At 42.1% G+C, this 17,151-nt stretch overlaps 1 protein-coding gene across 1 annotated transcript in view; it reads right to left on the minus strand.

Annotated features, from left to right (window-relative positions):
* Positions 1 to 16,381, minus strand: part of arap2 (ArfGAP with RhoGAP domain, ankyrin repeat and PH domain 2) — a 162,424-nt gene extending 146,043 nt beyond the window's left edge. Inside the window, exons 1-6 of the mRNA XM_006801720.3 lie at positions 16,246 to 16,381; positions 12,402 to 13,240; positions 11,006 to 11,085; positions 2,705 to 2,781; positions 2,323 to 2,387; positions 733 to 1,098 (exon numbers count right to left, since the gene is read on the minus strand). Of these exons, the coding sequence (XP_006801783.2) occupies positions 733 to 1,098; positions 2,323 to 2,387; positions 2,705 to 2,781; positions 11,006 to 11,085; positions 12,402 to 13,177 (1,364 nt within the window). The 5' untranslated portion in view covers positions 13,178 to 13,240; positions 16,246 to 16,381. The remainder of the gene's footprint in view (positions 1 to 732; positions 1,099 to 2,322; positions 2,388 to 2,704; positions 2,782 to 11,005; positions 11,086 to 12,401; positions 13,241 to 16,245) is intronic.
* Between the last annotated feature and the right edge of the window lie 770 nt (positions 16,382 to 17,151).

Below are 17,151 nucleotides of genomic sequence, written 5' to 3' on the forward strand. Positions count from 1 at the left end.
TCACAAAGTTATTAACCAAAAAAAGAAATCAAGCGAAATCCCCAAATCTCAGGACAGCAAGTCAGTGATCCGCTCTGTACAGGTACTCATATTTCATCAAGAGTGTCATTGTTTCATTAATGTCAAGAGTTGTTTCAACAGCTGTCAATTACCATAATCAAAACAAATGGCCACTTCCAGTTTGAATATTCAACAGCCCAAGGGCAGTTTGCCAAAGTTATGCTAATCAGGTGAGGAAGGAGAATATAAAAAGGAAGCAAATGACTGATAGCTGTGGCTTCAAGCAACAGTGGAACGTGTAGCACCGAGGGAGACACGGGGAAAAGAAAATGTAGTTTTTGACAGGAAAGCTGAACGAACTGAAATAAGACATATCGTGCATCTCAATGCTACGAGGTTATCTCCCATCTTCTTTTTCCTTTCCTTTCGATAGTGCCCTGCATTAAAGATAGATCTGCTCCTGTATCCAATACCATTTATCAGTTTTAAGCAATCATCTGAGATAGAAGACACACGGGGAAGCAGAGAGTGCAAAATTTATTAGAGAACAGTTTTCTGGCCATTTGAGATGCATGTTGGGTTTCAGAGGTGTAAAAAAAACAGTATATACACTAAACCTGCACTGATCTTAAGAGGATATCAATATCCTCCAGGCAGAGTGGAGCTGCAGAAAATTGACCTTCATGCATGTAGAGCTACCTCTAAATACTTGTATGAAGCAGTGTAACCTACCCTTGAGGTGACAGCTTGTCCAGCCAACCCACTTTGAGCACCTGCCGTTTAGGGACCCCATAGAAGCATGCATATGGAGAAATATCAGGCAGTCCACTTTTCTCTGCAGCCCCCACAGAGTCTGCAGCTTGTGAGTAGAGGTCACAATTCACCATGATCAAGGATTTATTATTAGAGCCAGAGGCAGCTGGACCGACAGCAGAAGCGGGGTCAGGGGTCTTGGAAAAACTTTGGTCCACACATGCCTGCGGCAAAACGGCAGCACACTCGTCCACTGTGGAGTAGTCGTCCCCGTAAGGGTCTGGAATTGCTGGAGCTGGTGGAGACATTTTTTCTTTGGACTCTTTCTTTGGTGGTGTCTTTTTTCTGCACAGAGGACATCAATAGTTAGATGGCATTAGCAGTTAATCAGGAATTACCTTGTGTATGCATCACATGTTAAGAGAAAAATGCTGCTTTGCTAAAAGAACCCAATTGTGCTTATTTCCAGGTTTCAGTTCAGTTCAGTTTTATTTATGGTCAAATCACAATGACACCTGCCTCAAGGTGCTTTATATTTTATGGTAAAAACTCTACAATAATACAAAGAAAAGTCCAACAATCAGATAACTGTCTGTGAGCAAGCACATGGCAACCGTGGGAAGGAAAAACTCTCCTTTAACATGATGAAACCTCCAGCAGAACCAGGCTTAGGAAGGGCCGGCCATCCGCGATGAATGGTTGCCTCTATTAGAGTAGCCTTGCATGATCTACAGCTTAAAATAATTTTGAATTATATTATTCTGAGGCCTTGGTGCAGCCATTGTTCAGCTACTCTTTGTTCAGCCTTCACTTTCTCCTGATTGGCTCATCTACTAAAAACAAGTTTGGAATAGAGGGTGGGCGGGGCTTCTTTACTCGGCGAACAATGTGACTGACAATCAAGTAGTGAGCAGTTTCATGTGGGAACTGTTTCCTTTCTATTGAACCGACCGTATCACTGGGCAGAGGGAAGCGTGCACTGAAGTGTGACAAGAGGCACGTGTTTCTAGCAGGAGTACTGGAATAATGGTGTTCTCCGGAACTGAGCTGCAAAGTTAGCTAGGCTGCATGCTTCGTTTGCTTGGTGGATGTAGCTTGGCTATAAAGAAAACGGTTCCTACATGAAATTGCTTTCTGTAAACACTGCTGCAGTAAAACCTGGGAGGGGCACTTTCACCAGCACAAGGCAAGTGCAATCTGGTTTCATTACATTCAGGAGAAGAGACAGATCTCTGCAGCCAATACCTGCAAACTTAAGGCAGCCTAAATAGGATGGCAGCAAGAAGGAAAAGAAGAAGAAAAAAATTGATATTTTGGTGTTCTGCCTCTTTAAGAAGGCCCATTCTTACAAATCTGAGGAAGGATATATATATTTAATATTTCTAGTGTAGCTAATCACAATAGTTATTTTTTCTCATGCAAAGTGGCCACATACGGTTATCAGCACTTTACATGCCATTATACAACAAAATCTGCAGTGTATGAATCCCAGTCTTCATTCAAATATCTGGATTTCTTTGTGTGTATATTCAGAGTGGGCTAGAGCAGCATTACGTGAGCATACTATACCTCGGTTTCCTCCGTTTTATCTTGTCCTTTAAACCCTTGTGGGGCCCTTCTTTAGCACCTTGGTCCTAGAGAACATAGCAGAGATTAGCATCAGATGAAAAGGAGGTGTCCATCTTTCAGTCAGACACAGTTATTGTCTTGGTGCACTAAACTATGTTAACTTTAGCAGCGAGGTGACATTTCTATTAACCTCAGGGGGCAAGCTGAAACGAGCACATTTTACACTGTGTGTCTACAGTGACAGCATTAACACTGAGAGGGAAGTTGAGTGTGCGGACTGCAGCCGAAACACCGAAGATAGTGTCGAAGATCTGAGAAATGTCTGTTCCTCTTTGGCGAGCTGCTACTCACTGTCCAGTAGTGGGAGTGTACGCTGTCTTACCGGAGCACTTTTGGGGGTGTTGAACAGGAATATTTCACCGTAGGGAGCAATAGGCGTCAGGGTTCTTTGAAGTGGAGCTAAAAAGGACACAGAGACAACACGATGGTGGTTTGTCATGGCACTGACACTTGCAAAACACAGTGTGAAAGCCTAAACGTGGTGCTTGAAAGTAGAACGCTTAACTGGATTGTTCCAGTTCAATTTTTAATCACTCAGATGTTATAGTGTCCTTTGATTAGACTAACTCACTGATCTGAGCAAACGTGTCAACGATTGATTCGTGCAAGCAAATACACCAATTAAATTTCGCTTCAGCATGCCTGTGTTTCTGCCTCGGCCCTCATCCCAACACACAAAATGAAAGTGCGGTCCTCGCTGCCAAGACATTTCTCTGTCTGGGCTCCTGCAGGGACCGTGGTTGGTGGAAGCGAAGATGAAGAAGAAAAGCGTAGAGACTCCGGCCAGACGCTATTAGTCTGGAGACCCCGGGCCACCCTGCGTGGGCTGCTGCCTGTCACTGTGAAAAATGACACCGCCCTCTCCTGAGGATTGTGAGGGCCAGAAGACGCCGCCACAGGGCTGGACACACACACAGACACGGGTGGAGGGGCAGATATGCGCGCTGACAGTGGCGTACAAAGATCGAAACACTCTCGGACACGTAAAGATGCCTCGAGACAAACACAGACATTAAAAGGATCTACAGCCATATACGTAGACACTCGCACTCCTACGGACATGAATGTACTACTTTTGAAATCCTCACAGACACAGACTTCCAAACAATGCAGCCCATTACCGAAGTACACAGAGGGCACGGTAAGCTTTATGAAGAGGTCAATTTACTTGATGACAGAATCCACTCCAACAAAGTCGCCCTCTCCAGAGAGAGGCTTGGTGCGCAGATAGCGACCATCAATCATCATCCATCAGCCGACCTTCAGGCCACTCATGGGTCTCTCAGAGGGCCGTCAGATGCCGCTGTATTCAATTCCTGTCTGATTCCCTCTACTCTTCCCTCGCTGGATCGGTTGTCAGCTTCTGCATTTGTTTCTCTGCTTCTTTATCTGCTCATGAGCAGACTGTCAAGTTGCAATCTGGGAAACGACTTAGATGCAACCAGCAGCTTGGTGTTAGCGTGGAGATTATTTTGTTTCTCCTGTCTTTACGTTGGGGGGTTATGGGTTACTTTGTTATTACTTGTTTGTGACACCTCATTGCTGAGCAGGGAGGACATGGAACTGAAACTGAATGAATTCAAATTAGTCACCAAACAGTTTATTTCGTGCACTGCTTCCCTAAAGTTAGCAGTGTTTAAAGCACGAAACGGTCAACTCTACAGCACTGCTTTACTAGCTAACATTTAAAATTATTTTTTTTACTGTAAAAGTTTATTTCTAATTCTGTACATGAAAAGATTCATGTACAAAGCAATCTACAATAAGATTAACTAGAGAGGCCTTTGTTTAGTGCCGTTTAGAAAATGTTAGCATGCTAACAAGCTAACATTATTAGCTAACCTTATTAGCTAGAGTTACTTCAGCTGTTCAACTGCGTGCTAAACAGCTAACTACAGTGAAGCAAGGTGATTAACACTACTTTGAAGGTGGGAATCTAGTGTTGCGCTGTACCATATCATATCATTCACAATAATACCAATGTAAATTTAAATAACATAGCAATATTTTTGCCATGCATTTACATTACGTAGTGTGGGCATTTATGAGAAAAGCGTGGGTGTGTCTGAGAACGAGCGTCGTGTGTCTGCCTCCAAAAATATACAGAGGAAGCTACTTAAATATCTTCCGACAAAGCACAATACTCTTCAAAATATGAAAGAAAACCGCTTTTGCTTTGAAACAACTAACACGTTTCACCACTTGAGGTAAAGACACACAGTCGAGTAAATCCGGGCTGTGAAGGAGGAGATACTGGTGATGCAGCTGCTGATGTGCGACCCAAATGTAATCCAATCACATAACCTTGCTAGCTGCACGCCATATGACAGAAAGGGCAAATGGGCTTTAAGCAGCTGGTCAAAAAACTCGACCCAAGGCTCAACATCCCAGGCAGAAAACATATTTATGTTTCATTATGTGAAAATGTTGTGCAGCTGCTAATGAATTACTATGCCAACTTACTTTAGATATTCTTACACTAAATTAAAAATCTGCCTAGACTGCTTTTGTGCTTATGTTCAACTTATGCTGGGTTATTACCACTGTACTATAACGTTGCTGCTGTTGGTACCATGTTTCAATAGGTTTAAAACGTCAAATTAAGAAGTGTGCCATCATTGACAGGAGCTTGATGGAAAAGGATGGAAAATCTCCTTTATTTACTTACACTTAGAAGTAAATACCACTGTTATTCTGAGTTTTCTTGAACTATAAGCTTGAGGTTATATCACCCATGTTCACTCGAGGGTTTACAGAGAATGGTCCAAAATAGAGAAAGTATCTAGTGCCTTGTTATGGTTAGGGGAAGGTAAGTTAAGAACAGTCAGACTGATTCAAGCCAACAGAAGGCAACAGTAACTTAAACTCCTGAGTATTGCTGCTGATTGGAGGGTACCCATCTTCGGATGGCTGTTTCCAGTAGCATTACACGCTATGTCTCAAAGTTCAAATCATCACTTGACAGTGACCATCACTCAATCAGTGAGTGGAGGCCATTTGAGAACAGCCAGTTCTCAGTCCAATAGAGCACCTTTGGGATGTGGTGGAACGGGATATTCCCATCATGGATGTGTAGCTGACAAATCTGTGGCAACTGTGCGACACTATCATGGTAGCATGAACCAAAATCTCAGAGAAATGTTTCTAGTACCCCGTTGAGTCTGTGCCACAAAGCAGGTTCTGGAGGCAAATGGATGCATATACATGTCCAGCACTTATTACAGTAATGCATCAATGTGGCCACTGTTTCAGTACAGGGTATTAACCTTTGTAGTTTTGGTTATTTGTCTAGCAGGTCAGCTGTTTGACTTGTTATAAATGACAAATACACATAAATAATACAGGTTTTCTGGATGAATTAAAAATACACATTCTTAAATTATATATTTAGGAAAAAAGTACATGAAACTTCTCATATTAAATTTATGGAAAAAACTCCTAAATTTAATTTAAAGTAAAACGCAATAATACTAGTTTTACTTTGATGAAATGTGGCTTCCACTTGCTGAAACTGAGAAGATTTGGCTTTTTGAAATGCATATTTTAATTTTGGGAATCAGCTTGTAAACTGCATGATTCATTTCCTCTTCTGCTGCAGTGCAAGATGGTTTAACTGTGTTTATAAGTAACGATTTTAATTTAAAGGACACAGCATTTTGCAGGTGTCACAACGTAGCTTTTAATTACACTTCAAGACATTGTTCTCATTTACGGTTGAACACACAGAAACTGCAGTCTTCATATTGCGAGTCAGCAGGTTCACACTGTGACAGCCCAATCTCACAGTTTTGTACAAAGGAAAATTCATACACTCTTCTGTTAGTGCCACAAATCCCAAACACGGATTCTCAGTAAACAGGAACTTTCCATCCTCTGCGAAAAGCTGGCGTGTCTTATCCCACCCCCAGAGTTTGGCCTCGTTCCCTCCCTCCCCTCCCAGCCCTAAGAAGTGGTTTACAGACCGCCACTCATCCTCTGAGACCTCTGCTAGACAGCCTAGTGTTTACCAGGATTTCTGCAGGCTGGAGTGTGGCGTTATGTATTTAACAAATTCTGTATGATTCTTTATCTTTCAGCTAGCAAAGCCTAATGTACTGATCCTCCGAGAGCACGCTCTCACATTTGGTCTGCCTGATACAACTGATGCAGTTTGTGCAGAGTGTTTTTGGAAACCTTCAGTGCAACAATGGTTTCACACTTGGAGAGCCCCTCTCTACTTACAACAACAATTTGAATAACAATTTGACTTTTGACACTCTCTGCTCTGATGCTGTTGTCCCACCATCACACTGGTGAGCAATCCTCTGGTGTAAACTTAAGTCACAGCCTGCAAGTTAATTTCCTTGAACAAGTCTTTAATGAGATCAAACCCAGCTGACTGTCGTCCTCAAGCTGATTCAGTACAGCTCAAAGGAGGCTGCATGATGAATAACTTGATAGCTGACTTAGAAATAGCAGCTAGTGTGTGCACATACTCATCTTCATTTTACACATCAAGCTTTCTTGTGTGCATTTTTTAATCATCAGCATCTCTGATAAGTTACATAAAAATTTGATAGATTTCCATTCATGCATTACACCAGTTGTACATCAGCAAATTAGCATTTAAACTGCATCACGGTAAGCATGCTAACTGTTCGAAGCAGATGTGATTTTATCTGCAGCATCAGTGTATTATAAGCGTGCTTTTATCTGCCATCGTCTGATGATGAGTACAGTTAGTCGTGTTTACGTCTGGTCAAGCTACTGCATTATGCTTTTAATCTGATAAGGGCGATTGCTTTGGTTTGTCTGCGCGACCAGAGCATTACCAATACGGCGACGGTCACCAGCATCGCTAATCTAATGTGAAGGTAAATAAAGCAAAAAAAAACTCTCGGCATCACTGAATCAACACAGATCCCGATGAAAACTCAGAGGATATGTGTTAGTTTGCTTCTTTCTTGCCAATTTGCTCGAAAAATAAACTTAAAGTACCGTTTTACACAAAGACAGAGTGCCTCAGTAGTTTTCTATAGTTACGCATGAACCACACAGCATCTAGTTTTCCTGAATTTTGTTCTTTGTACTTCTACCTGCCCAACTGAAGAACACCTGTCAGCTCAGCCATCAGAGCCACGCAGTGCTTCCTTTTTTCTTCTATTTTTTTGCCAGCACAGAATAACTCACGCCTACTCGCCACAATACAAACTCAGCACTTCAAGTAATCACTTCAAATGAAAAGCCCTCGCATCCAAGTGAATGTGTGTGCCAACTTTAAAGAAGTTCCATCAAGGCGTTCAAGAGATATACACGCTGAAGCGAAGGCGATGAAAACACAAAAAGACGACTAAACGGAGTTGTCTTTGTACCATAAGACACTGAGGATTATTTATCAATCACCATCAAAATGAAATAAGTGCAGTAGTAGTTAGCTAAAACTAATTCAAGTGTTGAAACAAAAAATAATAATAAAAAAGTGGAGTAAAAAGAGTACGTCCTTAGTTTTAGTATTTGGTCAACACAGCAAGATCAACACATGATTTCTGCTGTGACATTCAGATGGTAGTATCAGAATTTGGTGTAAACAACATAAAAGCATCAATCAATCCTGCCTCGTATCAGCAGCTCAGGCAGCTGGTGGTGTAATGTCATGCGCGATGTTTTCTTGTCACATTTTCAGCCACTTAGTACCAAATGAGCATCATTTAAACCCCAACCTGAGTAGTGTTGCTGACCATGTCCATCCTTTTATGACTACAGTGAACCCATCTTCTGATGACTGCTTCCAGCAGGATAACACACCACGTCACAAAGCTCAGATCATCTCAAACTGGTTTCTTGAACCCAACGATGAGTTCACCATACTCAAATGGCCTCCTCAGTCAATGAATTTCAATCCAATAGAGTAACTTTGGGGTGTGGTTAACCAGAAGATTCGCATCCTGATAACTGTGTGACACTATCATTCAATATGCACCAAAATCTCCAGCACCCTGGTGAATCTATCCCATGAAAACGTAACTTTTTATGCCTCTATAAGCCAACGATGAGTAACCCTTGAAGCTCTTTTCTGAATTGAGAGATTTCTGATATATTTTAGGCCTTCTTATAGAATAAACTGACTGGGTCAGTAATGAGTGAGGGTGGTCTCTGCCTATGCAGCTATCCTTTGAAAAGCCCAGATGGTCGCCAAACCATGTCTTTATTGATATATACTTATATGTTAAATAGGGCTGCCATGATTAGTCGATTAGTCGACTAGTCTCGATTACGTCGACGACATATTTAATAGTTGACGCGTCGTTTAAAGCCTTGTAAGATCCTGAAAGACGCAGGAATAAGTAGTAGGAATTAAGAGTGTAATAACGGACTGAAACAGAAGATGGCAGCACTGCATGTACAAGGATGCCAGCTGCCGTTACACCCCAAAGAAGAAGAAGCAACTCCGGTATCGTAGCTGTGTCCAAATTCAGGGGCCGCATCCTTTGGAGGCCGCATTTGTAGGCCGATTGCGTTACAGCGACGCGACAAAGTTTGTCCAAATTCTAAGACTTCTGCAAATGCAGCCGACAAATGCGTCCTACTTTTCCCCAGATTTGAAGGATGAGTCGGGCGTATGGCCCAACCTATCCCAGAATTCATAGCACGGCTCAGCCAATTCCAGTTTCCAACAATGGCGGCAGCTACTTAGTTTTAATATTACTTTTATTATTCTTTCTAGGTCACGAAATAAACTTTTAACATATTTTCAGGCGAGAATGTAACTGTGTAAACTTCAAATATGTGCTCGGTTTATCAAGACACCACATATTTGTAAAAGTGCTCCGACGTTTTCGGAGACGTCTGTTACCCACCAGCTCGATAGCTAGCCGGGGTTCAAGGCTCACTAGAGCCAGCGAGAACAGCAAATCATTTTCAAACCCACCGCCGTCTTTCGCTACTCAGGTTAAACATGATACATAAGTCACTTAGATAACTTAAAAATGTTATTGTTTGGCTTTTTTCAGTGTTTTATTTGTTCCTGAGTAAATCGGTTCGGCTGAGATTAAAGTTATAGTTTCTACACAGCTGAATAAATGTCAAGCAGAGAACTGATTACAGAAGTGTGAGATGCTCGAGAATATACTCCGGTGTCCTGTTATATTTTAGATAGCAAGGAGCAGACGGCTGAGTTTATTAAACTCCACTGAGACAATCTGCAAAATTCATTAAAAGTTTAATCAACTATCATCTTGTCTTTATTTTTAGTTAGCACATACCTTAAACACTTCAAGCTGTAAGCTAATGATAGTTATATGAGAGCAGATGCATGCTGCTGCAATAAGCTGTACATTTTATGTCCAATGGATGCATGATCTGATTAGTCGACTAATCGCAAAAATAATCGGTGACTAGTGGACTATCAAAATAATCGTTTGTGGCAGCCCTAATGTCAAACTCGTCATTAAGGGTGTGAGGTAGGCTGTCTTTTTGGAAAAAAAGAGTTCAGAAGGTGGTCCAACATAGTAGTATCAAGGTGTAACTAATAAAGTGATACTTTTTTAATTCAAATTAGTGAAGACCCAGAACAGTCTGCTGTGCTGCTGTAGAGCTGATAGAGAAGCACTAGAGAGAAAACTGCGTCCTTAATGAGATTTTAAAATTCAAGAGGAGGAGAGAAGGTGTTAATTAAAATTCTGCCAGCCTCCAGTAGCAAGTTTTGATTTAATACAACAATCATTCTGTGAGACTGCACTGCTTGTTTCTCATCTCGGCATAAACTCTTCAAATATGCTCGGGTAAAATGATATGTCAAATAACGCCTTGCTAGGCCTTGCTGTGCAGGGAGTTTTTTACTTGCTAGTCGAGCTCCCCGTTTCCCTGCTCTGGGACCGTCTCGGCTCCCTCTCTTCCTCCGTCTCTCTCAGCCTGCTTTGCATCCTTCCCCTGCTCGTTCCTCCCAACCCACTTCACTGTCGTGCCTTTCTCTCAAGTCTCACTCCCTGCCTTGTTCCATACAGAGAAGACGTTGGAAAAACAAGACCGCCAGGAGACTGCTGCGGTAAAGGCATGCGGAACAAGAAAGGAGCGTAAAGGGAATGTCAAAAAACGCGGACAGAAATCTGTTGATTCGCTGCGAGGGGCGATGTTACCATGTGGTCACATATGGTCCCAAAAAGACTGACACGTTCAAGGGTGTTTACCACATATTTGTACAGACTGTCATCACGGAAGAGCATCACATAATCCTGAGAGAGTGCATCTACTTCAAGTGGCGGGGCCGACTAGGTCCAATAAACAGGGCTGGGACGGATTCAAAAACATATTTGTAATGGTTGTACTACAAGTCTGTGTGCTGTTAGCAAACTTGAACAACTTCTAAAAAACTTTGGAGAGCACTGTGACAGAAATACACACCAGGGTCTCGCTGAGGGACAAGATGTGAGAGAGCATATTCCCTGTGAGATCACCTCTTGAAAAGGGGGGTGCCGGCGTTTCCCACGACACCAGCCTCTGAACACCCTCACCCCACCTACGCACTACCCCTCATCTCCTCTCCCTACTTTCATCCGGGCAAACAACAGCACCGCTGCTGCCTCTACTGTGGAATGAAATATTCATGGCAGAGATAAAGCGGATGCAGCTGAAAGACTGTGTGTACCTTTCTGTATGCCGTTTGCACCGGTGGGACCATCGGAGCCGGTTAGGTGTTCAGGGCTGGTTGTTTGCGATGACGGTGCACTGAGGAGGAAGAGGGAGAGAGAAAAAAAATCAGTGGATTAGAACCAGCATAGCAGCACGTGGGAAAATCTGTGACACCACGTTAACGTAAAGGCCGTTAGAAAAAGAGATGTGGAAGTCTGAAAGTTAGTTTCACAGTTTAAAAGTACATCAGTGAGAGAGATATTAATGCGTGCGGATTGCAGATTTGAACATGAAATTAGAGGCCTCGGGTTCCCCATCAGTGTAAATCTGAGTACAATGAGAAAAAGATTTGCCTTTGCATTAATTCCTAGCACGGCAGCATGAAAACACATCTCTCCAAGTGTTTTTGCCTTTGTTATTTGTACTTGTTTGATTTGGACCCAAAAACTGCTCCTAAACTTTTATAAAGTCAAACTTTCTGCTTATATGAATCGTTCAACATTTGGGGGAATTGACTTGAAAATGTACTCCTTGCTGAGCGTAAGAAGATTGATGTGTACCTCTCGTGGCCATGCAGAGAATATGAAGATACTGCCAGAGACAAAAACTGAAACTAAATAAAATACATAAAGCACACTCCTTTATAAAGATGTTAGATGTTTCAGGAAATAGTTAAATAAAAACTATGATAACATTCACAGAGTCTGAGTTTAGACACGAAGCGATCCCTAGCAGCAACAGCTAGCTTAGCTACATCCTGTCGATGACTAAGCCGAGAAAAGAATTTAAAGAAATGGAAATAGCTAGCTTCACTCTGTACAGATGTTCAAAACCTTCCTATTAACACAAGCAAACCAACAAGTAGTATCTTTTTGTTACCAACGTAGGGTAAACATAAAGCCTATAACAAAAGCTAACAAGCTACAGCTAGCACAGAGCATCCAACTGCCAATTTGGAGATTTCCTGGCCTTTAAAAGATTGAAACAGGTACACGTTGGCTGGGCTCCGTCTCAGTTAGGATCACATTATATTATTATTTATGTTCTTTCAGCTGCATTAATCATCTTATTTACTTTATTCTTTATGTATTCGCTGTTATAAATGGTGACACCAACAAATGAGCAAATAGCTAACACTTCCCCAGCAGTAAATTGGTGAGGCTTTAATTACATATCTGTAACATAAATATTCAAACTACTGCTACCAACTGCTTATCTTACCACAAATGCAGAGTAAACAACAAAGCTAATCAACTACTTATAATCCATTTATATGGTTTTCTTATATGTGTTTTGATTTTTTTTGCTTATTAATTCTATAATTAACAACAACATGTTCGTATTGTATCCAACTCATGTGAGCTTATTTCCCAAAATGTCAAACAAACACCAAATGAACTTAACTGCAGTACCTGTCCTGAAGTGGCACCGTGGTTGGATTTGGGATTTCAGGAACAGGCCGGTGCCTGAGTTTGTAGGAGCGACTAAGCCTCTGACCAACAGGAGGATTTAAATTGGGCGGCCCCTCATAAATTGAGTTCTCAACCATTTCACCTTGAAAACCCCCATCGTCACCAGAACAGGCGATGGAGTTCGTGCCATGCAACGGATCTTCTGTAGTAATCTCTCGATCTGGTATTTCAGAAGCGGAGAGGGACTCGCTGCTGCTGTTGAAACATGCGGAAGCAGGCAGGCAGGTCTGTGCAGATTTCTGAATGTTCTTGGGGTTACGTGGGGCTGGTCGAGGCGGGACGAGGTAACTGCTCCTTGGAAGGTTTTCAGCTCTTTCTCCCAGTCCTGCTCCTGGAGGTAAACTCTGACTCGCTTCCAAATCGTGATTGCTCTTTTCCTTTGGTTGCTGACATGATGCCCCCCTCTTTCTATCTTTCAGGAAGATACGTCTTGGGTATGGCACTGGCTCCCTCAAGTTCTTTGCTCCATCCTCTTCACTTTCATCTTCCCCTCCACTCAGCTGCTTGAACCCTAGTGCCTCCAGACTCCGGAGGATGCGTCTACGGTGGCCTGTCGGCAGCACTCTGAGCTCAAGAAGACTCTCTTCTGTCAGGTCCATGCAGTCTTCCAGAGATTTATAACCTCCCTGATGGAAAAACGGGGCATAGTGAGACAAGCGGAGGCTGGAGAGCCACTCCACGATCTCTTGGCTGGGCTCTGGAGCTGCAAACATCATCCTCTAAACCCACGTTTGCCACATTGGGGAGACTTTTAAAAGGTGGAGAAGGCCAGCTTTACTCTGTAGGTAAAAACAAAAAGAGAGAAAAATAAATGACAGGTAAAGCAATCCACAGACAAGACAAGTTCCAAACTCATACAGTATTTAACATATAAAGTTAGGTTCTTTGCGACAAGCTGCAATTTCCCAAACCTAAAACGGATTTAACTTACAGAGAATTTTTTAAGTGTTCAGTTTGATGGTGTTAAACAATTCTGGCTATGGAAACATGACCCAGTTTAAGAAAGAGATCAATATTTTGAAAGATACTAGCACTCACTTCTTATTGAGAATCAGATTAAAAGATCAATAAGGTCAGGCAATTTTGCAACCGGAAATTAAATATTTGCGAAGACACGCGCGTCTGCTCTGCACAGAGAAATGATTTTCAATCGCCATTTACGGAAAATAGTGCAAGATCACATGTAATATGCACTAATCTAACTATCAGTTCCTTTAACTTCACGCTTTCAGTTGTGCTTTATAGTTATTTACCAAGGTGAATTTTCAAAGACGGAGACGGCTAAAATTGCAAAATAAAACAATAAAATAACCAAAACAATCGCCTCACAACAAAAAACAGCCAATGATAGAGTGGCCGGCCATCAATCTTACCCTCCAAATCAATTACAACTGAATTTCACAATATCAGATTTTCACTTCCCCATTAATGTGGTCCATGAAGTGAGTTACAATAAATTTCTCTGGATATGATGATATTTCTCTACATATTGCTCACATTATTGTAGTAGTCAGATCCTCCTTTACGTATGGTGGGTTTTTTGGGGCCAATGCAAACTCAAAATAAAAGCAAATGACGGCAACAAGAGAGCTAAAAAAAAATAGCTGCACAGAAGCATATAAAAAGAATCATTGCACAACTAAACAAAGCAACGGGCCCTCTGTGAACCTCACCCTATATCTGACCTGGGTACACAAAAAACTTAACTAAAAGATGACCGTGGGAGTTTTTGATCTTTTGAGGGTGGCACTGACCGCCTTAACAAGCGATAAAGGTGACTAAATATATCTTCTTTAAAGTCACTGTGAGAATACTTGTATGCAGCCAAAATAACACAAAACACATCTGCAATACTCCTGGATGAAGCAGCAGGAAACAGCAAGAGCTATGAGGAAACACTGTACACCGTCACAGCCTGGCCCTATGGCACAGCCTTTACAGAGCACTTACCTCAACTGCGTTTAAGAATCCAGGCACCACAGCCCAAAACCAACATATCATAACCCTTCTAATGGCAGGCTACTTTTAAGCGTCTGCATCCTGACACCAGCAAGTCTTAAGAGTGAAGAGCTGATGAACTAAGTGGCACAACTGGTCTCTCACGGCTAGTTCTCTATCTTACACACAAATACACACAGGAAGATACATCAACAACCTCTTGTCATGACTACTTCTCCTCTTGAGTTGCAACCCGGCAGCACACAGGCAACCTGAAGTGTTACTTCTGCTTTTAAGTAAACAGGCTTTTGTGTGTGTGTGTGTGTGTGTGGGGGGGGGGGGTTTACTGCATGTGTTTGTCATTTATAAAACAAGACGCTGATGAAATTAACACAAACGGAAACTGATTCTCTTATCGCTTTTATCACGAGATTGATATGAGCCTGATGAGTGATATCAGCAGAGAAGATGCAGGCAGTGGCGCAGTCCACTGTTCCACATCATATTTGACTGTATTAAGTCCTCATAACAGGGATCGATAGAGTCTGCGGAGTAGCCCTTCTGAGGACTGGGAAGCCTCAGCACCACCCAGGGATCTGTAGTGGCTCGCACTCTGTGAAGCTTGCCAGCACATTTGACCTGACCTGCTCCACATCCACACACAAACTTCAACCTATAAAAAGGCACACACACGCAGTTAAGCAAGCAAACATTATTACAGGCAGGATATGGGAGTTTTGATCCACAGCTGCTGCCCGGAGTGTGGAACGTTAGATCGGGGTGTGCAGATCAATAGCAAAGGGCAAAAAAAAAGGAGAAGTTCAGCAGACAGACAAACAGCTCACACATGCCACAAAGGCACACGAAGCTGTGTAGACATAATAGAGTTATACTTTTTTGCAGGGGTGTCTACAAAATAAATGGCTGCCAACACAAGATGGTTGTATGTCTGTGTGGGTGTGTGTGTCACCCACAAGCCAGCAACTTCACCCACACCACAGGTATGGTTATACAGTGCAGGCAGTGAGTCAGAGAGGACGCACGCCCATGCATGCACACACAACCTACCTCATGTATGTGCACATCCTCTCAGCCAGCCCACTTAGAACAAAGTCCAAATCATCGTCCAAAATCTCAAACCCTTCCTGTTTTCACACAGAACATACCCGCAAACCTTTACAATGTTTTAACCAGCCTCTGCTGTCACCTTCACTGTTTCAGCGGTGTGTTTTTTGGTTTTTTAGTAGACGAAGATAAAGCACTAGCAAAATGTAACACTCAGCTGTCCGTATTAATCTCCTAAGACCCGAACTCTTTCACGGCATTCATTTTTAATTTCTCTTTGATATTTGAGCTGATTGGGACCTGATGAATGTAAAACAAAGAATTACCAGATTTTATTTTTATCTTATTTTTGTTTCTAAGAAAAATAAGAGCCACATATGAGGATATTCGTTTAGGTTAAGAGCCGGGAGTATGCTTTCACTGAGCGCGAGCGGTACCGGAGGCTCGCACGTGCGACTACGTGTCGACACTTTAAGGACTTTTTGTGACACACACACGCACGCACAAAGTGCGTTACACACCACTAAGACATAACGCAACACGTCAGGTCTGAGCGAGGCAGTCCGCCTTCTCGTTACACGCAGTGCAACGCGTATAAATCTGTACCCACACTTCCTGTGGGAGCGCATTAAAAACTAAAACGGACTTTGTTTATTCATTCATTTATTTATTTATTTTCAGTTCGGTTCCCACGTTTCTGGGTTTTTCTTTTTTTTCTTACCGTAAACGCAACACTCTACACTAACCGCTCTGCTTTACAAAGAAGAGGAAAGCTGCTCACCTTAGCGCACCGGCTGCGTCCGCTTTCTCTCATATTAGCGCCTCTCTGAGTCTCTGTTGACTCCTTTTGTTTTTCTTTTCTTTTTCTTTCTTTCTTGGTTTTACACACTCGACTGTTTCCGACTGTTGAGCGCAACTCCACGCCCATTTCAGGAGTTCACTGCCAACAAGCAGTGACCTTCCCTCCGCTCAGACCGCTCGTAAAACTGAACACCGCAGGCTCCGATCATGTTAATGATCGGCTGGCTGCTCTCTGCTTGTTACTAAACTGTCACCGAGTTTTTCTCTTTTCTTTTTTTAAGAAGTTGAAACTGAGGCACATAAAAAATAAAGAGGAAGAATACAAAGTGGAGGGACTTGAGTGGTATTTGTTGGGAATACTTGCATGTCCCGGCTTGATCCCGGAGCCCCGGGATATGCATTCAACACAGGCAGGAATGCAAGCTGGCTGCCAACACGTTCACTTAAAACAGCATCGATGATAAAATAATAATAATAAGGAAGTTCCGGCTTATTTTCATTCAAGTATAAAAACTACAAGAAAACATGATTAATGATGGCGTTTAAAAATCCCTTATAAGATAAAGTTAAGAAGAAAAGATAAAGTTTCAAAAATAAATAAATATATTTACTTTCACTTTTTCTTTTTTTTTTTTTACAATTTTCAGATAATTTTTGCTTTCATGTTTTCCTTTGTTTTTTTTATAAATTCTGGGCTTTTTATTTATTTATTTATTTAAAGTAATGAAGATCTTAATAGGAGGGAAATGCGTGCAGTGTGCGGCATCGGCCACATGATGGCGACACAGTGCTACATTACTGCGGCCTGCCTCTGAGGACGCCTGACCCGGCAACAGGTAAGGCACAGCTCTAAACAACACGATGAATAATAGTCATTTATTATTAG

This window comes from Neolamprologus brichardi, chromosome 3, assembly GCF_056152115.1.
Source record: "Neolamprologus brichardi isolate AB-2024 chromosome 3, ASM5615211v1, whole genome shotgun sequence".
In the NCBI taxonomy this organism is placed as follows: Eukaryota; Metazoa; Chordata; class Actinopteri; order Cichliformes; family Cichlidae; genus Neolamprologus; species Neolamprologus brichardi.